The 24,572-nt window shown below is 39.0% G+C and overlaps 3 protein-coding genes across 5 annotated transcripts in view; 1 reads left to right on the forward strand and 2 right to left on the reverse strand.

Annotated features, from left to right (window-relative positions):
- Positions 1-1,094, reverse strand: part of ALPK1 (alpha kinase 1) — a 131,488-nt gene extending 130,394 nt beyond the window's left edge. The window contains exon 1 of one of the 2 annotated variants that reach the window (XM_043570292.1): positions 912-1,094. The gene's annotated coding sequence lies outside the window, so the exon portion shown is untranslated. The remainder of the gene's footprint in view (positions 1-911) is intronic. The other variant, XM_043570295.1, reaches the window with a different exon arrangement.
- A 5,110-nt stretch (positions 1,095-6,204) lies between these two features.
- On the forward strand, positions 6,205-14,407 carry TIFA (TRAF interacting protein with forkhead associated domain). The gene is made up of 2 exons (XM_043570308.1): positions 6,205-6,312; positions 13,176-14,407. Exon 2 carries the CDS (start codon positions 13,200-13,202, stop codon positions 13,755-13,757), a length of 558 nt encoding a protein of 185 aa, XP_043426243.1. The 5' UTR covers positions 6,205-6,312; positions 13,176-13,199; the 3' UTR covers positions 13,758-14,407.
- Positions 14,408-17,008: 2,601 nt separating this feature from the next.
- AP1AR (adaptor related protein complex 1 associated regulatory protein) overlaps positions 17,009-24,572 on the reverse strand; it is a 39,625-nt gene continuing 32,061 nt past the window's right edge. For both annotated transcript variants that reach the window (XM_043570329.1, XM_043570320.1), the window contains 4 exons: positions 22,691-22,749; positions 21,958-22,031; positions 20,339-20,467; positions 17,009-18,925 (listed from right to left, as the gene is read on the reverse strand). In XM_043570329.1, the coding sequence (XP_043426264.1) occupies positions 18,660-18,925; positions 20,339-20,467; positions 21,958-22,031; positions 22,691-22,749 (528 nt within the window). In that variant the 3' untranslated portion in view covers positions 17,009-18,659. The remainder of the gene's footprint in view (positions 18,926-20,338; positions 20,468-21,957; positions 22,032-22,690; positions 22,750-24,572) is intronic.

A 24,572-nucleotide genomic window follows, 5' to 3' on the forward strand; every position in this document is an offset into this window, starting at 1 on the left:
CACAGGTGCCCCAGTCCCAAACTATTCTAAAGGTCGTAATTTGTGGCTTTCCAAAGTAGTTTATAGCCCTAATTTCAAATAATAAAATTTGTTAATGAAAGGACTCTTTTGAATAAAATACGAAGGAATTTAATTTTTTAAAAATTATTTTTTAATATTTATTTATTTTTGAGAGAGAGAGAGAGAATGGGGTAGGGTCAGAGAGAGAGACAGAGGATCCGAAGCGGGGCTTAAACCCATGGACCATAAGATCATGACCTGAGCCAAGATCAAGAGTTGACCGCTTAACTGACTGATTCACTCAAGTGCCCCAGAATTTAATTTTTCTAGATGCTTTCTGTCTACATAATGCTTCACCACACCCGGAATTCCTGTCAGTTGTTCCCATATGAAAAGAGTAATTCTCCACTCTTATCTATTTTCCTGGCAAAATCACTGAGGCCATCCTACAAGTGATGGTTTCTGTTATGACTAATGTACTCCAGGCAAAAGTCCTAGGGTCAATTTTTCACATAAGTAATCCCACTTCGTTAATGCTTTAATCAAACATCTCCATTCAGTGACGAAGCCAGATGTTCAGTAGCAAGGTTCCTGACATATGGACTTTGTTATTAAAACCTGCTAAAAAAACCCAAACAAACAAAAAAACAAAACAAAACAAAAAAAAACAGGTTCCTTTTCTCCTTTCCCTTGTAATCTAAATTTACTGTTCCCTCCCCTTCCCAACCCTTATTCCCTTTGTGTAGCGCTTTTAGAATTGCAAATATTCTTAAAGCTCTCAAGTTATTTAAATGCAGACAATACCAGGAAGTAGAAACAAGGTCAGAGTCTAAAATAATACCTCCTTATATATTATGCCATCTTTTGTACCCACATCTACTGTGTTTTGTCATTTAAAAGCTTATACTCACCTTTGTCTCGAAGATAAACACTTTTAAGGCCAGCAAATCTCTGAAAAAGGTTAATTTTAGCACAATTTCCCCGAAATACACTGTTTATCATAAAGAGCCTTGGTTTCAGGAAGTAGAAATTTGAAGGAAGACAAAGTCTGTCACTGCCTCAGACTCTGATTGTGTAATTCACCTCTGGGACTTTCAGCAGTTTTGCACCAGAAGCCACACCCCTTTAGGAATTGCTTTGGTGAAAGGTATTCTGGGAGTTGTATTACTACAGGGAAGTTACTTCTTTTAAACAACGTGCAAGGAAACCTCTTATGTGGACCAAGTCAAAATAGAGAGTCAGTCCTCTGAGAACCAAGGAAAGAGAATGTCACTAAGAAATAACATGACGTTTTTCATCTATTATAAACAGACAAACTCATGTTAGGGCTCCGTATTTCAAGGCGGGAGTAGTCAACAGTACTAAACGATGCAGAGAAATGATGAAAGATAAGGTTAGAAACGTGTCCACTGACTTGGCAAATAGGTCAAAGATAGCTTTAAAATTTTTTGAAATTGATTTTAAAAATTAACGAAGAAACACAAATGAAATGTAAAAATAAAATATTAAAGGAGAGGGAAGGTTTTTGGGTTTTGTTTTCTTTTTTACTAAAAATTACACCAGTGAGGAGTACTAGATGACACAGTTTAGATTCAACAAGGGCAAGATGAAGTTACCTGGTTTGGAGGTTATGTGACCGGTAGAAATAATGCACCCCCCCCCCCCCCAAAACTGGCCCTTCTTTTCCTGCTTACATAGTCTATAGCTCTCATATTGGGTTATTAGGATCAGGATTACTGGGGACTTTCATAATCCACAGGGATCCTCTAACAAAAAAACCTATATTATTGTTCTATTGTTGCATAAAAAATTACCGCAAATTTAGCAGTTTAAAAGAACACCCATTAAATTATCTGTTCTATAGACCAAATGTAAAATATTTGTAAATGAAGATGCATTTTAAATGTATATAAATGGTGGGGTGCCTGGGCTTAGTTGATTGAGTGTCCGACTCTTGATTTTGGCTCAGATCACAATCCCAGGGTCATGGGATGGAGCCCTGTGTCAGGCTCTTTGTGGAGCCTGCTTAAGATTCTCTCTCTCTCTCTCTCTCTCTCTCTCTGTCTCTCTCCCTCTGCCCCTCTCCCGGGCTCACACACTCACTCTCTTTCTTAAAATGAAATGAAATGAAATGAAATGAAATGAAATGAAATGAAATGAAATGAACAAATGTCTAGGGGCACCTGGGTCAGTTAAGTGCCTGACTTCGGCCCAGGTCATGATCTCACAGTCTGTGGGTTTAAGCCCCATGTTGGGCTCTGTGCTGACAGCTCAGAGCCTGGAGTCTGCTTTGGATTCTGTGGCTTCTTCTCTCTCTGCCCCTCCCCTGCTTGTAGTCTGTCTCTCTCTCTCTCTCTCAAAAATAAATAAACATTAAAAAAAACCAATAAACATTAAAAACTGTCTATAAATCGTATCATACTTAGAACATGGATGTTATATAAGACTTAAGAATTGAGCGGGAAAAATAATAAAGGTTCTATGATATACAGAAACAAAAAACCCAGCACCCATTTATTATTTCTATGTTTCTGTCATAGAAGACAGACTTCTGTCATTCAGAAGTCTGGGCACATTATCATTGAGAATGCTGCAGATCTAATCTGATGCTTGGGGTCTCCTTCAAGGCTCAGATTGTTGGTAGAATTCTAGTTGTAGGACTGAGGTCCCATTTTCTTGCTAGCTGTTGGCTGGGGACCACTCTGACCTCCTAGATACCACCTGTAGTTCCTTGCCATGTGGTCTCCATAGGCAGCTCCTGGCTTGGATATTTGCTTCCAGGCCAACAGGGGTATGTGTCTCTGTGCTCCTTAAAAGTGATCCATCCCTTTTAAGGATTCATGTGATTAGGTCCAGCCCAGCTAGATAACTTTCCTTTGGATTAACTTGAAGACAACTGATTAGAAACCTAGTCATAGGGGTGACAGCCCATCATATTCACAGGTTCTGCCCACACTCAAGGGGAGGAGGTTATATAAATTGTGTCCACCAGTGAGTGGGAATCTTGGGGGCCATCTTAGAATTCTGCTTTACCATAGAACTACCCACAACTGCCTCCAGGGAGGGGCAGAGCAGACGGCCCTAACCAGGCCTACTCCTCCCCTTCCTCCACCCTCAGGTGCCCTGCCTTCGTGGGCTCTAATTTTTACCTCACCATCTGACCACTCTCTCCGGAGCCTGAATTCTATTGCAGTCCTCCACCTTATGAGAAATATTGAGGCATTAGAGCATTGAATCTGTCTCTCGGGAGACTTCTCTTACTTGGCCCTTCTTTAAAAAGCTGGTTTTTTTTTTTTTTTGGTGTGTAACCACAATGCATGCAAATGAGACAAAATCCAAACAGTATGAAAAAGTGCACAATAAAAAATATCTCCCCATGTGGACCTTCTGCCTTCTCTCTCCCAATTTCTTTTTCTCAGGTTAATCAGTATTATCAGTTCTATTTCTCGGATTTCTTTGCAGAAAGTTCATGCACTTACAGACAGGGTTTGTTTTTTTTTTTCCCACAAACGGCAACATTTTTGTTTAGCACTTGGTTTTTCCATTAGTAATGTGTCTGGCAGATCTCTCCACATAAATCTAAGTGGCTCATTTTAATTGTAGTCACTTGACTCCAAGAATAGGGAGGAGGAAGAGAAGTCCACGCTAGCTTTCCTTTGTTCCAGTCCCAACTCTTTGGGTTTCTGCTTGTCTTCCATTCAGAGAATAATGAAAAAAGAGTTGAATGAGGTATCTCAGGTAATTCGGAGTATTTTCAAAGGTTGGTAGAAAGCATCAGCCATGAGGTGGGGCACTCCCAAACTGAGTTACAACTGAGTTACCCCAAATCTGAGCATCTGAGTTTGGGAGTGGAGAGTTAGATGAGTGTGTATCCAAGGGGTTTAGAGTGCACCGGACAGAAGGTGGGTATCATATAACCCAATTCCCAGCAAGCAACACAAACGAGCAACACTTTCTTTTTTCTATAAGGGGTGATCGTATTACCATAAATTAGCTTCCTCTAGTTTTAAATGAAATACAATAGGCTCAGGTACATCTGCTTAATTAGGGGGTAGTGAAAGTATCTAAAACCTATTTTTAATATTCTATTCATGGAAAAATAGATTGTGGGCATTTTATGTTATTTTCACATTAAATGATTCATCAGTGATAATTCAAACAGTAAATCCCTCTTTTTAAAATATCAATAACATACCTGCCTACTGTTTTCTTCCGTTTTGCCTTGATAAACAATTCCAGCCGGACTTTTGGGGTATCCATTTCTCTGAAGGGTTTCTCTCTCTCTCTCTTTTTTTTTTTTTTTTTGTTTATGTATTCTTGAGAGAGAGACAGAGCATGAGCAGGGGAGGGGCAGTGAGGGAGGGAGACACAGAATCTGAAGCAGGCTCCAGGCAAGCTGTCAGCACAGAGCCCAACGCGGGGCTTGAACCCACAAACTGTGAGATCATGACCTAAGCCGAAGTCAGGCACCCAACCGACTGAGCCACCCAGGCGCCCCTGAATGGTTCCTGTTAATCTCTTCCTCAACTGGTAGCCTAGGAATACTTAAAGGGAACAGAAAAACGAAATAATATTCAGCATCATAAATTTTAGCAGTTGTTGCATTTTCTTTACTAGTGTTATTAATAACATCTACTACACTAGTCCTTTGCAGCTTACACAGAATTTTCAAATCTTGCTTAACTTTAAAGAGTGAATATCAGAAACTCTGGTAAAATATTTTACTGTGTATGTTTACTGGTATAGTCAGATTGCATATCTTACCGTCCACATGGTCTAATGTTCTTCACCTGAAAGAAGATACTCTGGCTATCTCCACTTCAGAGAAGAAATAATAAATGTTGATGATTAACGAACAAAATTGCAGCCTTACAGGAATCTGCCACATTTGTAGTTGTACTTTTCCTTCCCTGTGTTTATGGTTCCTGATTATACGTAAGTAACTCGGAGACGTCAAAACTTAACGCCTCTCAGAACTTTTATCAGATGGGGAAGCTCCAAGTATCAGCGTCATTTTATTGCCAGTGAAACTGACCTGCGAAGGAACAACTCTCCTGCAAGCCCAGGACAGAATCCAGAGGAGCGTCTTCCATCTGACACCTACCCGAATTGGTGGGTAGATTCCCAAGCTCTGAAGTAAGTGGGCCAGTCTGACCTCCTCAGTCACTGCAAGCTTGGTCTTCTCTCCTTTCTTCTCAGTCTTTTACTCCTTATATAGAGTCTCACTCCTACCCCGCTCTAGACACCTGTTGTCTTCAGGTTCTCTCCACTTTTTTCCCTTCCAAACCTTTTTCCCTGACGCAGGAAAAAACTATTATCTTATTCATCCAAGGCTATAAAGGACTCGTGGGAGGTTAAGTGTTTTTCCTTGCATCATGTACCAGCTTTTAGTCGTGGAGCCCCAGAGCCTGGATGTTGAGTGAGGGATCCCTTTTGGTGGATCCCCGGGTGGGAGAGGAAGCTCCTGGACTGGTCTCGTGTAAGGTCAGGGCATCACAGGTAGCCGCAGGTTGATTATGGGCTCTGTGGCAGGTTCAAATCCTGTCTCTGCTCTTGCTCAACGTGACACTTAACCACTGGCAGGGGCGCAGTTTATCCGTCTGTAAGGGGGTCCTAGTCTCCCGTCTGTGAGGATTAAATGAGATAATACAAGCCGTTCACCTGTCTTGTTTAGTAAATTAGTGCAACTCTCCTCCTATCCCTACCCCGTCCGAGGCCAACTCTTGGAGAGAGTGGCCCTTTAATGGGGAAGTGATTCTTTTCCCTTTTCAAAATCTAGCTCACTTAGCCACATCCTCTTTGGAGGGGCCAACGCGTTTCGGGAGGTGCGGTCCGCACCAGCGGACGGAGCCTCAAACCGGTCCTGGAACTCCGAAAAGGGGTGAGGGGGCTGGCCTTCTGGTCTGGATGTAGCGTCAGCAGCCGCAGTCGTCCGGCGGAGACAGGAGGAGGCGGGCGCGGGCGGGGCCAAGGCTGGGAACCGGCTCCTGCTGTCGAGACTCCGTAAAGGCTTCGGGGAGGTGAGTAGCGGGCGCACTTCGCGGGGAGCGGGAGCAGAGGAGGCGCGCGCGGGAGGATCCGGGGCCGTCCGCGTGTGTGCCCCTCCTCCCCCCGGCTCGGCCCCGCCTCCTCCCTCCCCGAGCAGCTGCGGCGCGGCGGGCTGGCGCCCTCTCCCAGTGTGGTTACGGGCAGTGGGCGGTGGGCGGTGACCGTCCCCCAACTCGAACCTCCGCGGGGTGGCCTCCGTTAGTCTTCGGCGGAGCCGGGAAAGCGAAGCCGCTCTGGGAAGGTTTCCGACCCTCGGGCCCCAAGGTACTTGGCGGGCTGTAGCCTGGGGGTGAGGTGGGGACTGTGTCTTGTCTGTTTATCGCCCCAAGAGGGAGGCTTTGTCAAGGAGTCTTTCGGGGTGCCCTGTCGAAAGTCACACCCGCTGCTCCCAGCTCAGCGTACGGGCACGCTCAATTAATTATATACGGCATGGTCCCAGCTTTATGACACAGGGATGTTTGTAAATGCGAGGAGGAATACTGAAAATGAAATAGTGGAGATGGGATTTTTTTTTTAAAATACACGTTTCTGTGCTTTGCAAGGTCCCCTCCCCCCCATCAGAAAACAAAAAAGAATTTATCAAGTGTAGCTCATAGAGAAATTATGCGTGAACCCCTCCCCTCTCGTTGGCGGAGACCTTTCTGCGGGGTCCCGGGCTCCCCGGGGCTCTGAGTTCTCTGCTGAGGGTTCTTCAGGACCTGCCTTACTTGCTTCAGTGGTTCATTAGGAAAACAGAGTAATCGGCTGTTTTCTGGGACTTTCCCTAGCTTTCAGGTTGAAAGGAGGAATTTCCCCAATCCTCCGGAAGCCAGAACCGACGCTGTACCTCGTAGCGGCTGTCCACAGCCACCAAATTTGGAGGTGGAGTCTGCAAATTTGATTGGGTACAGATTAGTGAGGCTGAGTGGGAGAAAGAAGACTAGGTCTCTGAAAAGAAAGTGTTTTTCCTTAAGGTTTTTCTCTTGCTCTTTTTGCTATTCACGACTCCTTTGCCAAACCTATTACTTTAGTAGAAATTGATTCTGCTGAACACTGTTGTTCACAGATGTCTTCAAAGCCACACTGTGGGGGTGATGACCCGTGAGGGAGGTTTGGCGGCAGGATTACTGTGCCTTTTGCTGTGCTTCAAGTTTCTCTTCCCTCCTTATTAATAAGCTCAGTGTTGGGTGTTGGTCAGGGAGAAAGCCTTTGATCAAAGGCTACTTGCAACATGGCAGAGACATACTTTGTCTTGAGATTATTAATAATCCTATTGAGTTGAGGAGGGATGAAAGTAAAAATTTTATAAGGATACCTTCCTTAACACATTGCCCAGAACAAACTCCATTATTTCAGTAAATCTTACTCTAAAAAACAAACTCTTAAAGCATGAGAATCCTCTTGGCATGCATGACCACCCAGGGGCACCAAACTTTCTGTTAAACTGTTTGGACACCTGGCTCCTCCTTTAAGCAAAAATATCTGTCTATCTTTTTGTTCTTAACAGTTGAGGTCCAAACAGCCTTTTGCAAGGTTGAGGGTCATATGTCTCTTTACTGGCTTTGCCCAGCTTTTGGAGGGGTAGTTGGTGTGGTGTGGTGGGGTGTGTGTGTATGTGAGAGAGAGAGAGAGAGAGAGAGAGAGAGAGAAGGCTAGAGGGGGTGGGAGTGTGAGCAGGGGTGGAGAGCATGTTTTTTGCACATAATACCTCTCCACATATCTGCCCTATTTCCTCTGAGAGGAGCAGAAGCCAACCTCAGTCTAACCTTTCTCTTGTCAGCTCTGAGTCCCTCTAAGTGTGTACTTCCTGGTGCCTAGGAAAGGAGAGGTTTACTTTTCTTCTGACAATGGAGCACCCATGCCTTCTGTATTATGCTTTCTGTGATAAAGTTCTTGATGGCAGGGCTCATTTTCATTTCTATTTATTTATTTATTGTAGTTCATTTGTGAATACAGATATTACTGTGTTTCAGACATCATCACAGTGTTTTACAAACTTTTTTTTTTTAAAGTAAGTTCTACACCCAACTTGGGGCTTGAACTCATGACCCTGAGATCAGGAATCAATACTCTACCAACTGAGCTAGCCAGGCAAACTCTTTTTTTTTTTTTTTTTTGCAACTTTTTGATGTCAGATACCACAATTTACCACTGAATACTTAGGTAATCTCCACCTCCATTTAATTCCACAAAAATTTGATGGTTTGTAAATTTGTAAAGAAAATATTTGTTAAATGTTTGGTTAGATATTAAGTGCACATGGTATACAATTTCAAAGGCACAGAGAGTGTGCAATGAAGTCTTTTTTCCATCCCCAACCCATTTCCCTCCTCAAAGGTAACCACTGTTATACTGTATAAGCTCATTGTTCTTCTGTCTTTGATAATTTATCTCAAGCAGATTTCAATGGCTAGCAGTGTAACTGGCATGTGAAGGGCATAAACAGTAAGTAGTAACCCTATTAACTGTCAGGGTTTGTAGTCACTTCTTACCTTCATTAGATAGGTGAATGCATGTCAGCCCAGGTGATATTAGAATTCAAGAACAAATGACTTAAAGAAGGTTTGATTTCTTGCTCATATTCTGTGTCCTTTTGGGCTCTATCTTTGGCCTTTGCCTCTGGAATGGAGGCTGAGCTGCTTTGGGGGACTGCTGATGTGGCAGAGGCAAAGAAGACTGGTGGAACCCCACAGTGCCTTTTAAAGCTTCTGCTTGGAAGTAAGCTTCTATGTTACTTCCATTCGTGTTTCATTACATGGCTGTCAGTGGAGTGGGAAGTCTCATCTTTCTAAAGGAGCAGAACCAGTAGGGATTGGCCTGATAGGGTAGAGCAACAAGTATTTGACATTAGACAGTCTATCTCAGTGTTTGTTGAAGGGTCACAATTGTGATCCCTGAGAATTGATCTACACCAAGACACTTGTAGCCACTGATTTGATAAACTGGAGTGCCAATATTTTTTCCCTTGCAGTGAATAATAGATCTACCCTGAGTACTAGGAATAAGAGCTTGTATGAGGCAAACTTTTCTTGGTGGCAAATTTGCTCAAAAGAATGAATTCTAAGTTCACAGGTTATATAAAGAACACAAAACAGGGGCACCTGGGTGGCTCAGTCAGTTGAGCATCTGACTCTTGATTTCAGCTCAGGTCATGATCTCAGGGTCATGGGATCAAGCCCTGCATCAGGCTCCACACTGAGAGTGGAGCCTGCCTAAGATTTTCGCTCTCTCTGCCCCTCTCTCCAACTTGTTCATGCATACTCTCTAAAATAAACACACACACACACACACACACACACACACACCCCAAAATTTGGGTGTAATTTGGGTGTTACCAAAAGATTATAGCAATGGTTTTGAATCCAGTTCTCCTTTTGGAACTGTTATTGTCCAAAGTCTGAGAATGAACTAGAATGAGGGCAGTGTATCCTAGACAAGACTGAGATCATGGACAGATTCTTGCTTTTCCTTTTATCTTTTTTGCTTGTTAACAGCTAATTGTTTTCTTGTCAACAACTAATTGCATCATCTAATGATTTGTTATAATTATTCTTTTTAATGCTGTCTGCTTCTTGAATAATGAGAATTTATTATCATAATTAAAGTATCTTCAGATCACAGTGTAGGATCTGTTAACCAATTCTGCCCATTGTTGGTTAATTGTCACTACATTGGTTTCATAGTAATTTTTACTATCTTTGACCCGTGATTTTGAGGGTTCAGGTCACTTTTTGTGCTTATAGCTAGGCATCTCTTGTCTACTTGGGTAATACAATGTGATGTAATAATGTCCAAAAACAATCTATTACAAAAAGTAAATTTAAAATTAAAGAGGGGTGCCTGGGTGGCTCAGTTGGTTAGGTGACTGACTTTGGCTCAGGTCATGATCTCGCAGTTTGTGAGTTTGAGCCTCACATCAGGCTCTATGCTGACAGCTCGGAGCCTGGAGCCTGCTTTGGATTCTGTGTCTCCCCCTCTCTCTGCCCCTCCCCTGCTCATGCTCTGTATCTCTCTGTCTTTCAATAATAAATAAATGTTAAAAAAAATACAATAAAATAAAGATATATTTCCAAATCAATAAAAAAGAAATTTTGCTTAGCTATATCGTTTGTTGAAAAATGGAATAAATTGAGAGTTTTGATTTGTAGCATCATAACTTTGCAAAATAGGAGGAAAGATTGTATTTTAAAAGTAAATAGCAGCAAACGTAGAAAGAAAAGGAAGCATTTTTTTTAAATCAGCATAATTCTGATACCAACATTTAATATAGATGGCAAACAAAACTACACACCAACTTCACTCAAGCTTATTGATTCCCAAACTCTAAACAGTTTTTAAGGAATGCAGGAAGTGCTCAGGATCACTCTCTCGGTAATTTTTTTTTTTTTTTTAATTTTGAGAGAGAGCGTGCGAGCGAGTGCTGGGGAGGGGCAGAGAGAGAGGGAGACACAGAATCCAAAGCAGGCTCCAGACTCTAAGCTGTCAGCACAGAGCCCGACACGGGGCTTGAACTCACAGACCACGAGATCATGACCTGAGCTGAATTCGGATGCTTAACTGACTGAGCCACCCAGGCACCCCTCTATTGGTGTAATTTATCGACACACTAGTTTAAAGGAATTCTGTGTAGCTCTTCAAACGTAAGATATATTTACATGTGTGGATATAGAAACAAATCACCCATTTGTATTATTAATTTAAGAATGCAAGGTTTAGAACTAGATACAGTATGTTCCTGTTTGTGTAAGAAAATGTTTTCTCTTATGTGTAGAAACATAGGTGTTTGTGTCTGAGCATACACATAGTTAAGCTGCTTGTGTAAAGAACATTTCTGTAAGGATAAAAGCAACTTTTACAGTGGTTGGCTCTAGAAAAGGAAACAAAGGACTAAGGTGGAGGGAAGATACTCTTTTTAAAATATTCTTTTTTTACTGTGTCAATTTTTTAATCATGTGCATGCAATACTTTTAAAATAAATTAGCTTTAGGCGCCTGGGTGGCGCTCTCGGTTAAGCGTCCGACTTCAGCCAGGTCACGATCTCATGGTCCGTGGGTTCGAGCCCCGCGTCAGGCTCTGGGCTGATGGCTCAGAGCCTGGAGCCTGTTTCTGATTCTGTGTCTCCCTCTCTTTCTGCCCCTCCCCCGTTCATGCTCTGTCTCTCTCTGTCCCAAAAATAAATAAACGTTGAAAAAAAAATTAAAAAAAAAATAAATTAGCTTTAAAATGGCAGTTCTGTGTGAGAATACTCTCTCAAAGATTTTGGCAATTAGTTCTCCTATTCTGTTATGCTACTTTATTGTACTGATTATTAAAGGCAAATGTAGGTGGAGGGCACTGTGGGGCCAAGAGCTCTCGAGGGACACCCTTAACTCTTAATGGCAGTTATATTGTGGTTAATGTCAGTTTGTCCAGTCATTAGGAACCATTGACAGAAATAAATAATTCCAGGAGGAGTACAGACTATGATATTTAGAACTAACTTGTGGAGATTTTTTTAAAGTATGTAATGTCTAATTTTAAAATTATAAAATAAAATAAACTTTTAAAGGATTCACTGTTTTTTTAATGTTTATTTTTGAGAGAGAGAGAGAGAGAGAGAGAGAGAGAGAGAGAAAGCATGAGCGGGGGAGGGGCAGAGAGAGAGGGAGACACAGAATCTGAAGCCGACTCCAGGCTCTGAGCTATCAGCACAGAGCCTGACACGAGGCTTGAACTCACAAATTGTGAGATCAAGACCTGAGCCAAAGTCAGAGGCTTAACTCACTGAGCCACCCAGGTGCCCCTGAGTATAGTTGACCTACAACATTACATTAGTTTCAGGTGTACAACATGGTGATTCAGCTTCTCTGTACTTAATGCTTACCACATAGCTACCATCTGTCACAACACAATACTATTACAGTATCATTGACTATATTCTCTATGCTGTGCCTTTTATCCCTGTGACTTACTCATTTTGTAACTGGAAGCCTATATCTCCCTCTCTCCTTCATTCATTTTGCCCATCCCCCTACTTTCTTTCCTCTGGAAACCATCAGTTTGCTCTCTGTAATTGCAGGTCTTATTCTACTTTTTGTTTGTTCATTCATTGGTTTTTAGGTTCACATATGAGTGTAATCATATGGCATTTGTCTTTCTCAGTCTGACTAATTTAGTATAATACCTTTTGGGTTCATTCTAGTTGTCACAGATGGCATGATCTCATCCATTTTTATGGCTGCATAATATTCTTCTGTGTGTGTGTGTGTGTGTGTGTGTGTGTGTGTGTGTATACCACATCTTCTTTACCCATTCATCTATTGATGGATACTTAGATTGCTTCCATATCTTTGCTAAGCATTTATTATATTTAACCCTTTTCCTACTAGAAATCTAAGTGACGATGTTAAGGGATAAACGTTGGAATTATTTGTTCATAACTTTTAAATTTCTTTAATCAGGTTTTACAATTCATAATACATCTAATTATAATTTCATTAATAAACTGTAGGTTTTCTTTATGTGTATATTCTCCAAAGGCATTTAAAGCAAAGGGATTATTTATTCCCAATTTTAATGTACAGCTGTCATATTTTCTCTGAGCCCAAGTCATTCTATTTAAATGAGAAAGGAACTGAAGTTTCTTTTTGCTCCTGCCAAATCACTTTATTATCAGCAGGCATTCCTTGTTATTGTCTAGACTGTTTGTATGGTCTTGTTGTCAAACTAGAAATGAAAAATAGAGATAGAAAAAGTAATACACCAGATCTCATGGGGCTTGGTGAAAATTTTCACATTTGTGCTAGATAATTGAAAGTATTCTATGTATTCATCTTCCCTTTTTTTTTTTTTGGTTTATTTATTTATTTTGAGAGAGAGAGAGAGATAGTGCACAGAAGGGGCAGAGAGAGAGGAAGAGAGAGAATCCCAAGCAGTTTCTGAACCATCAGTGTGGAGCCTGATGTGGGCTCGAACTCACGTGCCTTGAGATAGAGACCTGAGCCAAAGTCAGACGCTTAACTGACTAAGCCACCCAGGTGCCCCTGTATTGTCTTAATTTAAAGTCTAAATAAATGACCTATCAGAAGATTTTCATCAAAATATTAGAATTAAAGATATCAATGCCTGAAGTATAGGAGTGAACTAACATGCTGTTTTGATTGTTGCAGGCAGGTCAGATTCTGAGACACATCATGTCCAATTTTGAAGATGCTGACACGGAAGAGACAATAACTTGTCTCCAGATAACTGTTTACCATCCTGTCCAGCTGCAAAGTGGAATATTCCAATCCATAAGGTTTTATAACCGAGAAAAACTTCCCTCCAGTGAAGTGGTGAAATTTGGCCGAAATTCCAATATCTGTCATTATACCTTTCAGGACAAACAAGTTTCCCGAGTTCAGTTTTCTCTGCAGCTGTTTAAAAAGTTTGATAGTTCAGTTCTCTCTTTTGAAATAAAAAATATGAGTAAGAAGACCAGTCTGCTTGTGGACAACAAGGAGCTGTGCTACTTAAATAAAATAGACCTGCCTGACAAGTGCATGGTCAGATTTGGTGACTATCAACTCCTGATAGAGAAGGAAGATGGAGAGTCTTTAGAATTTTTTGAGACTCAATTTATTTTGTCTCCAACATCACTCTTGCAAGAAAACAACTGGCCACTACAGAAGCCCATACCTGAGGATGGCTGTTACTCATCCTATTCTACCCAAAACACTTTTCCTACAGAAATGGATGAAAATGAATTGTGAACACAGAGGGCTAAGAGGAGAATCGTGAAGGATGAAGAAATCTGTAGACATTTTATAGATATTTCACAGTTTATTAGTATATTACTGTTATCTGTTATCAAATTCGGGATCTCTTCTTATCATTTTGAAGTCTGTAAATTGTATTAGTCATTGATTTAGTCATCTGTTGCATTCCTAGATGTATGAAGAATTCTTAAGTGTATTTAAGTGTACCTCTGTGAACATTAATGTACAAAAAGCATCCTTGGTGATGAAGGAATAGTGTTCTCAAAATAGTTATATTATTTTCTTTTTATGCTTGATTTTAGCCCTATGTTTTGCAAGGAACCACCTCTTTGTTTGGTCATATTATTTCACAAGCGGCTCTTTGTTTTCAATGTCAAGGCCATGGTTGAGTTGCTCCTGGTGGTATAGCCTGTTGCTACTTGCAGTGCTAGAGTACTGCAACACAGCATGATGTGTTTTGGAGCAGTGTCTACGCGTCATTGTGGTTTTATTATAGGAAGCCTTATTTGAGCAATAATACCTTTTCTATGATTTCCTTTTTGTAGAATTGTGGTGTTTATTTCCAAAAGTAGTTCTCCGTATCTATATTCAGTATCTAAAACCAATATTTTAGACATTTTAATAAACCATTGCTATGTTTAGAATTTTTTTGTTTTCTTACCAAATATTACATTGATTTTTATGTACTACACACTTTAAAAAAATTTTTTTTTTAACATTTATTCATTATTGAGAGAGAGAGACTGAGCATGAGCCGGGGAGGGGCAGAGAGAGAGGGAGACACAGAATCTGAAGCAGGCTCCAGGCTCTGAGCTGTCAGCACAGAGCCCGAAGTGGGGCTCGAACTCACAAACCGCGAGATCATGACCTGAGCCGAAGTCAGACGCTCAACCGACTGAGCCACCCAGGCGCCTCTACTACACACTTTTAAATTGCATGAATTCAAAATTTTAACAGCATGCATGCACATAATAAAGTTGAAGTCTAGGGGCACCTAACCGATTCCTCAGTTAAGCATCTGATCTTAATTTCAAGGTCAAGATTATCACGGCCACGAGGTTGAGCCCCGTGTCGGGCTCTGCACTGAGTGTGGAGCCTGTTTAAAATTCTCTCACCCTCTGCCCCTCCTCCATTCTCTCTTTTTCTCTCTCTCTCCAAAAAACAAGGTCTAAGTTTAATTCTAAACATTTTTTTGAAATGTTTGAAATTTTTTTGAAATTCTTTCTGAAGACAGAACTGTTCTTAGACTGCTTGCTGTAAGGGAGGAGTGCTGTAGGCCTCAGGCAGAGGAGGCTGTGGCTGGGGATTAAGTCACCACCATCTGCCCCTCAGTGCCTATTGGCTCCAATTCTCGTCTTCCTCACTTCACATGGTGGCACACGGCCACTAGTAGTTCCTGTGACACCACATTCTTTGGTTTCCTGTATTCTTGTGTTTGCTTCTGATGGCTGTTTTTCTACCCCTGTTCTCTAAATATCAATAGTTGGGCTTCTCTGCCTATATGCTTCCCCAGGGTGATCTTACCTAGTGTAATGACTGCAAATACCATTTACCTACTAATGACTCCTAAACTTGTACCTTGACCTCTTCTTCTCCGAGCTGCAGACATATATCCCATCACCTTCTTGAGACCTTCATTCAGATTTCTCATAAACATCTCAAATTTAATTTCCCAAAACAGAACTCTTAATTTCCTCCACCTTCCTAAATCTGTTCCTGCCACTGCATTCATTAAGTTAGAAACCAAAAAACTATTGACAAGCATAGTTGCAGCTCTTAGGTTGGCTGTCACACGTCCATAGATTTAGCCAGCAGGGAGACAATGAGCTCAAATAGACTTAGTCTATTACTTACACAGATAGCAAAAGGAAGATCAGCATGGAGTCAGTGCCCCACATCCCTGGTCCCTACGGATGTCTGTAGGACACTGGACCCCAGAGGCTAAATGACACATAAATGGAGGGTAGCTCTGTTGTTGAAAAAGCCGTCTCTAATGAACTCCAGCCAAACAGTTTTATTAGCCTACATCTGTAGTGAATGGGGGTGGGGTGAAAATCCCATGCTTCACTAGAACCAAGGAGTTGGGTGAGAAATTGCCTCATCGCGGCCTTCTGCAAGACAGGGAAGCAGATGATAAATGGCTTTGTCACAGCTCCTCTAAGACTGCCTATCTTGCCATGTTCCAGGAAGGATCATAGGGCTTTGTCAAGACAGGCTGGACTGGGGTTGAGTGTTGCTAGGTAGATATGCAGTGAGCAAGGTCACCAGGTCACCGTGCTGGAAGCATTATCCTACAGTTATCTTGGATCCCACTCCTTTTTGGCCCCCATATCTAACCCATTAGAAAATGTTGTTAATTCTTCCTCTAAAGTTTATCAGCTCTGCATTGGTATCATCATTATCAACCCAAGTCACACCATGTCCCATTGCAAGTATCACTCTTGCCCTCTTATAACCCATTCTCTATACGGCAGCTAGAGGAATTTTTCAAAAATGCAACTCTGATCACTCTACGCTCTAGCTTACAAAAAGTCAGTGGCTTTATACATCAAATAAAATGAATTCTTAACCACAGTCTATAAGGCCTTACATGATCTGGCCCTAAATACCCCTCAGATATCATCTCATATTACTCTACCTCACAATGCTTCAGTCCCAGTGGTCTTTTCATTCTCAGAACATACCAAACATTCTCCTTCACCTCAGGAACTTTATATTTGCTGTTCCTTTTGCTTATAACCTGTGTCACCAGGCTTTTTACATGGGCTGGTCCTGCTCAGCAATTAGGTCTCAGCTCAAATGTCCTCTCCTCAGAGAAGGCTCGCTTGACCTACCAAAAGTAATCCGCTCGTCTCCAGCTATCCTGCATCCTCTCGTCTTGTATGTTTCCTAATTGTGATCTGTGGTTTTCTTGTTTAGATGTTTACTTGTTACTGTCTTGTCTCTCTCATCAGAATGTAGGCAAAAGAGCTTGGACATTTTATGTCTTTTTACCACGATATCCCTAATACCCTATCAGACACAGATTCTCTAATATCTGCTGAATAAATAAATGTTATTTCTAGTGTTTTTTATAAATATATAAAACAAGAAAATTTATATCCTCTTCTTAGCAGTTAAAACAAACATTTTAAAATTTAGTTCCACCCTGCTTTCCTAATTCACTCCTTTTTGTCTTCACAGCAGATTTAGTAAAATAATTATGCCCTAGGAGTCGGAATTATTGCATTTTTATAGAGTAAACCTAGTAATAATCAAATAATTTATTATTTTTAAATGTAAAAATGTGTTTATTCACAATCCTTGAGAAGTTACCATTCCTTCAAAAAATTTTTTATGAACAAAATGCCAAGAAAAATTACAATAGTAGCTTATGCCAAACCAAAAATATACATCTGATGTATACAAACTTTAAAAAGCGTAACACAGGCAATGTGAATATAGATTACTTTTAAAATATTTCCAGTGACAAAGCTACAACTTAAATTATGTTCAGACAATCATAAATAACAGCATTACCTAATATATTTACATATTTAAAGTATCATATTTATTTCTATGAGATTAAAAAAGATGAAACTATAGATGTCATTGCCTAGCAGTTCAAATATTGAAAGGGCCACATGATTTTGTTTTAAGTACAGCAAGAACTTTAAGTTACTATTTATATCTGGACCTTCCTATATTTTTGAGAACATGCACTGTCATTGCTGCAAGGAAAAACAAAAAACAAAAAACCACCAAGGAAAAATCAGAAAACAGCCTGCTTACTAAAATCATACTCAATCCTCAGCAAAATTAAGACAAGCAATTAGGGAGTGCTTATATCCTTGGCCTTTCAAGTTGATACACAAACTTTGGGGAAAAGAAGAGCTCAATGCATAAAACAAAATGCATTTTTATATGCTGATATGCTTAGTTCCATCCCATTAAAGCACCTTGTATTACAAGGCAAAGGAAAGCTTAATAAAATCAATGGATCCTTTCACACCAGAAAGGATTTTACTTTGAAATACCCGTATTGCCTTTTTAGGTTTTCCTTTCTTAATAAATCATGCACAGAGAATATGTCCTGTGTAAAATCTTTCTAAGACCATTCATTGGAAATATAGAATTTTTAAAAAATGACACTTAGAAATTTAATATATCAATTAACTTAAAGTCAATATTCATTTATACTGGCAGCATGTAAAAGGAAGAGAAAAACCTAAATATATATTTTTTCTTCAATATTATTTTTGATTACCAGCTTCAAGTGTCCAAACTCTGAGAGTTTATTGTAACATATTATCCTTTGTTCAGACTGAATCAACATTATTATACTAGGATATGCAGTAAGTGTAGAAAGAAACGGATACTTCAGCATTTCCTTAGGGTCATCTACTCAATTGTGCTTACTATTAGATAATAAAATTTAAAGTAAGTCATAGGAGTAAATAATGCTGGAAACGGGAACACTATTATATATCTGATCTGGCAGTCCCTCCTCATGCTCCCTTCACATCTGCTGAGAATTAACACAAAATGCCCTAATATCTTCACAGAGACCTACTGAAATAGGTTTGAGAAGCATTCAAAGTAAAATTAATGAAACTATTTTTAAAAGTGAAAATCTACAAATAGTAAACAGGAACGCTATAAAGATGAGTTAAAATAAATCTAATAACATGACAGAACCATTAAATTGTTTTTGAAAAGCAGAAGGCAGATGATGAAATTGCACTTAATTCTGAAGCAACTCAGATATAGCCTATCATTTCTATTCCTTTCTAATAAGCATTTACAACATGGTTTCTTATCTCCCTCTTACAAAACGGCTCAGCACAACCATCTATACATTCTAGTTGGTTTTTAAAATTTGGTCACAACTGATAAACCGGGTCACACGATTTTACCCTATCGTTTCTGTTGATCTGCATCAGATTGCTTTATGCCAGAATCAGACAGTTCTAATACAGGATTTACAAATCCAGAATACTCAGAATTGCCATTGCCGTCCATTTCGGCACTAACAAAATCATTCTCCCACTCCAGCCCGTTGGAATCCTCAGAGGCTGATGTAGGGTTACTTCCAGTCTTCTTGCTGCTGTACTTAAGTGCTGCTCGGAGAATGTCTTCCTCTGTTTTGGAACGCTCTCTCATCGGAAGCATGCGATTCATTCCTATTATTTGGAGAGTTGTTACAAATCTCAGTGAAAATTTAAGAAGCTGTGTCAAAAGACTTACCAGTTAGTAATACAGTTTTTATTTAACAATCAGACTTGGTTTGTTAATTAACTTCAAGAGTCAGTCCTATGGAGGCCTTGTTAAGGAAAGGTTTCTAGTTGGCTCTCTCTCCTACCTGGTCTAGTTTAGTAACTAACTGTGTTAATGACTAGAATAATAACCTCAAAAGTCATATTATCTACAAATCTGATTAGCATACAGTGTGGATGACAGACTCTGGAATTGAAAGACCTCACAGGCTTTAAATCAAACTTAAAAAGATGCTACAATAAAAATAAATTTAAAGTCTGCTGCTTGGGACCCAGATACAAAATAACAGAAGTACAGGACTGTGGAAAGTGTTTAGCTGAGAAGACGACTTAATTAAGTAAGTTAAAGCAATCTTTGGTAAAGTTATTCAAGTCCCTTGTATCTTTGTTTGTTTCTTGATAAAAGAAATGGCTTGACTAGAGGACTAAGGTCCATTGCATCTCAAAATTCTATAAATACTTAATGCTTACTATTCTTCTAAAGTCCTACATTCTATAATTGGTTCTTCCTTTTTGTGGATTACCTAGTTCCTAAAATGAAAATGAAAATGAAAATGAAAACTTGAGCCTTATTCAGTGAAACAGCCTTTAAAAACCTCCCATGTTTTAGCTACAATTTTGAGTACTTACTATGTGCTATACTCTGTAGTGGGTATTTTATATACATTTTATTTCATCCTCACAACATTCATATGTTCATTTGTTCAAATATTTATGGACTGCTCATTGTGTGCCTCATTTCATTTCATTTCATTTCATTTCATTTCATTTCATTTCATTTCATTTCATTTATTTATTTTGTGCCAGGCATTTTAGACCTGTGTATACAATGGTGAATAGTCATTCTTTAAAGTAGGTTTATTATTCCCTTTTTATGATGAACAAACTGAAGCTGTAAAGAGATTAAGAAATCTCCTGAAAGTACTAGAGCTAGGAAAACATACCAGCTAAAATTCAAACTCATGTCCATGTTACTTACAGCTTTTGAACTACACAAAAAAACCCCTACCATTTATAATGAACCAAAAGATAATAAAATTTTGGCTTTACGTAGACCACAAGGGGGCAGTAATTCTTCTTATTAAGTACTATAGGTTCATTAACATTTATTTTCTAAAGCGCAAGAAACACTAAGAATTAAGTAACTTTCTAAACCATTTATCAACAGATGATAATCACTAATATAGTAAGAGACTAAGAAATTTTTATACTGATTTTTCATGGTCTTGCACTCATTTCAGTTTAAAGTAAAATACCAAGTAGATTTCTATAAATTAACACAGATTAATATTTTCAGGTATAATTGTGAATATAAAATACCTTCTTCATCTTCCCACTCTAGATCTAGGGAAGTGCTGTCATCATTTCCACTGGTTGATTTAGTTTTGGTCATTAAATCACAACTGCTTTCTGTATTTGGTGTCAAAACTGTGGCATCTGATGAGAGTCCTAGAATATACATTAAATATAATGTGGTCATTTATATTCTTTTATCACAACCATTTATTTTGTAATATTACCCTTCTCCAAGTATTATTACTTTTAACATCATAAGAAACAATTATTGAAATCATCACATTGGTTAAGTTTCTATTGGGAACAATATAAGGCTTTTCCCCTTTCTTTCTTTTTATTTTTTTACCATGTAGCGTGATAAACATGCAAATTTAAATGAATTATATAGGGGCGCCTGGGTGGCTCAGTCAGTTGAGCGGCGGACTTCAGCTCAGGTCATGATCTCGCGGTCCGTGGGTTCGAGCCCTGCGTGGGGCTCTGTGCTGACAGCTCAGAGCCTGGAGCCTGTTTCAGATTCTGTGTCTCCCTCTCTCTGACCCTCCCCCATTCATGCTCTGTCTCTCTCTGTCTCAAAAATAAATAAACATAGGGGCGCCTGGGTGGCTTGGTCGGTTAAGCGTCTGACTTCGGCTCAGGTCATGATCTCACTGGCCGTGAGTTCGAGCCCCGTGTCGGGCTCTGTGCTGACAGCTCAGAGCCTGGAGCCTGTTTCAGATTCTGTGTCTCCCTCTCTCTCTGCCCCTCCCCTGTTCATGCTCTGTCTCTGTCTCAAAAATAAATAAACGTTTAAAAATAAATAAATAAATAAACGTTAAAATAAATAAATGAATTATATAAACTTTTCCAATACAATAAACTCTAGGTAATATATTTTTTTAAACACTTTTTATTTATTTATTTTTAAAATTTTTTTTTTTTCAACGTTTATTTATTTTTGGGACAGAGAGAGACAGAGCATGAACAGGGGAGGGGCAGAGAGAGAGAGAGGGAGACACAGAATCGGAAACAGGCTCCAGGCTCTGAGCCGTCAGCCCAGAGCCCGACGCGGGGCTTGAACCCACGGACCGCGAGATTGTGACCTGGCTGAAGTCGGACGCTCAACCGACTGTGCCACCCAGGCGCCCCTCTAGGTAATATTTTTAATAGCCAATTATAAAGAGGGACAAAAAAATAAATTAACAAATAAAAATGAAAATCAGTCCATGTTTTCAAGAGGAACTGCTTTTGGGGTTCCAACTTTTGAAACTTAGAGAAAAACATTTTAATCTTAATCTTAATGTTTAAAACATTTAGTCTTTAATTAATTTGTAATAACTAAAATGAGTATACTTTTGTAACTACTTCTTCCCATCTTCCCTTCTTCTGGGAGATGGAGAGGTAGGACCAGAGTAGAAATAGAAAAACGTGCTTGACTCTCCATCCAGATCTACAGTAATACCCTGAGATTTTTCTTTGCTCCAATTCCCTTTTGAAAAGGAAAGATACAAATGTATAATACAGAACTAGTTAATTGATATATCTGGGAAATACAATTTTAAAGGGCAGGAAGTTCTTCTATAGAATGAGAGTCAGGATCTCCATTTATCTGTTTGTTGTGGCATTAAGTAAAATTAAAATGTATGCATATATTTTAAAAGACTTACGACTACTTCGAAAAACTTCATACTGTGACTTTACATTTCTTAAACAAGATTCAAAGTCATCTTCTGGTCCTGAACTGTAATAAAAGTAAAAGAACTTTTTAATATATTCATAGTAGATGCAACAAAATGCATGCTTATGCTAATGAAGGCATTTTAGTTTGAGGGTCTATCCCACACAAATTTATAATTACTATACAATTAGAATTACCTAATGAAAATAGGTCCTAATTTTCTTAATGCTAGCAATAAATTGAAAATAATAAGATTTTGGTTAATCTTGAAGTCAAAGTTTAGTCATAAGCCCATTTTTATAATTTATAATAATGAAGCACGAACAAGGTTCTTTGAATGAGTGGAAAATACAACTTTGGAATGTGTGTTCTAAAAAACAATCATACATAAACTTTGTTATAAGAAAAAGAGGGGTGCTAAGGAAAACACAATCTAGCAAGGCATAAGCAATTTATCCAAAGGCATTTGGTCTGTTACTGCATTATTTTCTATATGGAAGATATGACCACTCTTAAAAACACAATGAAATTAATTTAAATAAATAATGAGCACTTTCCAATGTAAAGAAAGCAAATGTTCTCAGTCTTTTTACAAAGTAGTGTCTCTATTTTTTAGGGAACACATAAACATAGTATGTATACAAACATCCAGAGCTGAACTGTGTTCTCTTTGGAAATAACATTTTCTACTACAAAGGGAAGTATTATGTTTCACTGTTTACCTTTGATATTCTCCATTGTTCGAAGGATGGTATCGCTGCACAACTCTCTGCCTTTCTTGCTTTGGAAACATAATGCAATACAAAATCACTCTGTTGTAAAGTTATATTTTAAAAAAATCTTTCATGTAACACCAAAAGGTAATTTTTTCCTAGTTCCTAAAAAAAAAAAACAGACTTAAAAAGTTATTCCATTGAAGGTTTTTTTAAAAAAAATGTATCACTGTTCATTTCTATATCCTCTTATTTATGGATAGAATCTCTATCCTTGTATAATCCTTGAGGGCTCAGAATATTTACAGTGTTATTAAAAATAACTTTTAAAACAGGTATATATTGGTGTACTCAACATTCTTATTATACCCAAGAACTTATAATAAATGGAAGGATGAGGGGTAAGAAAAAAATAGTTAAAACAGTGGATGAAGTTCTATTTTGGCTGAAATAAATAGCAATAAAACAAAAGATCTAGAAGACCTGGCTGAGCTGACTCAGAAATAATAAAAACAAAGGATTTAGAAAACCTGTCAAGAGTTAGGGCTTTGATAAACTTAAAAAAAAAAGTGGTGCTTGGGCGGCTCAGTTAACCATCTGACTCCTGATTTTGGCCCAGGTCATGATGTCAGGGTTTGTGAGATCGAGCTCTGCATTGGACTTTGCACTGACAGTGCAGAGCCTGCTTGGGATTTTCTCTCTCTCTCTCTCTCAAAAATAGATAAACTTTGGAGGAAAAAAAGAATTAGGGTTCTGACGCTTATTAGCTGTGTATCCCTGGGATGTTCTCTACTTTCTGTTTATCTGTAAATTACAGATGGCTATATTACTGCCCTAACACACTCATAATGCTATTGAAAATCAAATGGATTTGCATATATCTGTGTATGTTTGTGTGCCAGTGTATGTTGTACAGACTATTATGTGTTTCTGGAAAACTGAGAGAACCCAAATAGATGCTGCATATGGAATGCTTTTGTCTTTAAAAGGTGAGCAGTAGAGATTTTATCATAGTAAGAAGAGTTATCTAAAGTATAGCCAGAAAAATATTTTTATTTCCTAGTAGGTGAGTTAATTTTTAACCTTTTTCACAAGTTAGAATATATTGAAAAACAAAAACAAAACCAAAAAAAACCCCATTCTCCCACATAATCTAATTAATCTGCTGAAACAATTTAATAAAAACGGGAGGGGAGCGGGAAGAGAAAGAGATAGAGACAAAGAAAGAGAGAAAGGGCACTGGTCACATATAAATTCATGGCAATATGACACATGATTTTTCAGTTTCTCTGTTACAATAATTCTTATGTGACATGATCTTTGTACTACTTCAGTTAATATTACAGCACAGAGTTCACACAGGCAAAATATGGAGGAAGATGCTAAGTAGGATAACTGACCAAGCACTGCTGTGCTTTGAACTGCGGCTCTACCATTTATTAACTGCAGGATCTCAAGCAAGTTACTTAAAATCTCTGTCCCCTGGTTTCCTCATCTATAAAATGAGGACTGAAAATGCTACCTATCTCCTAGGATTGTTGTCAGTATTAAACAAGGTAAAACATGTAAACTAATTAAAACACTTCCTGACACTTAGCCAGGGCTCCATAAATGCCTGTTATTAATAGTGGTCTGGCAATTACAGTAATGCCATATTAGCATACAGCATGGTGAGATATAATAAATCTGTTGCCTTCTCTGATAATATGCCAAAGATTTCTCAAGACTCAAACTCCCAGTCTCCCAAAGACACAAGAGTAAAGATGAGAAATATACAGTATCTGAAGATGAGGCAAACTGCCTAGCTTACCAGATTCAAAGAAGTAGAAGAAATTCTAGCAGTTCAACGAATTGGTCTAAAAAATACTCACAAAAGTAAACTAAAAAGTGC

Source organism: Prionailurus bengalensis, chromosome B1 (genome assembly GCF_016509475.1).
Source record: "Prionailurus bengalensis isolate Pbe53 chromosome B1, Fcat_Pben_1.1_paternal_pri, whole genome shotgun sequence".
Lineage (NCBI taxonomy): Eukaryota > Metazoa > Chordata > Mammalia > Carnivora > Felidae > Prionailurus > Prionailurus bengalensis.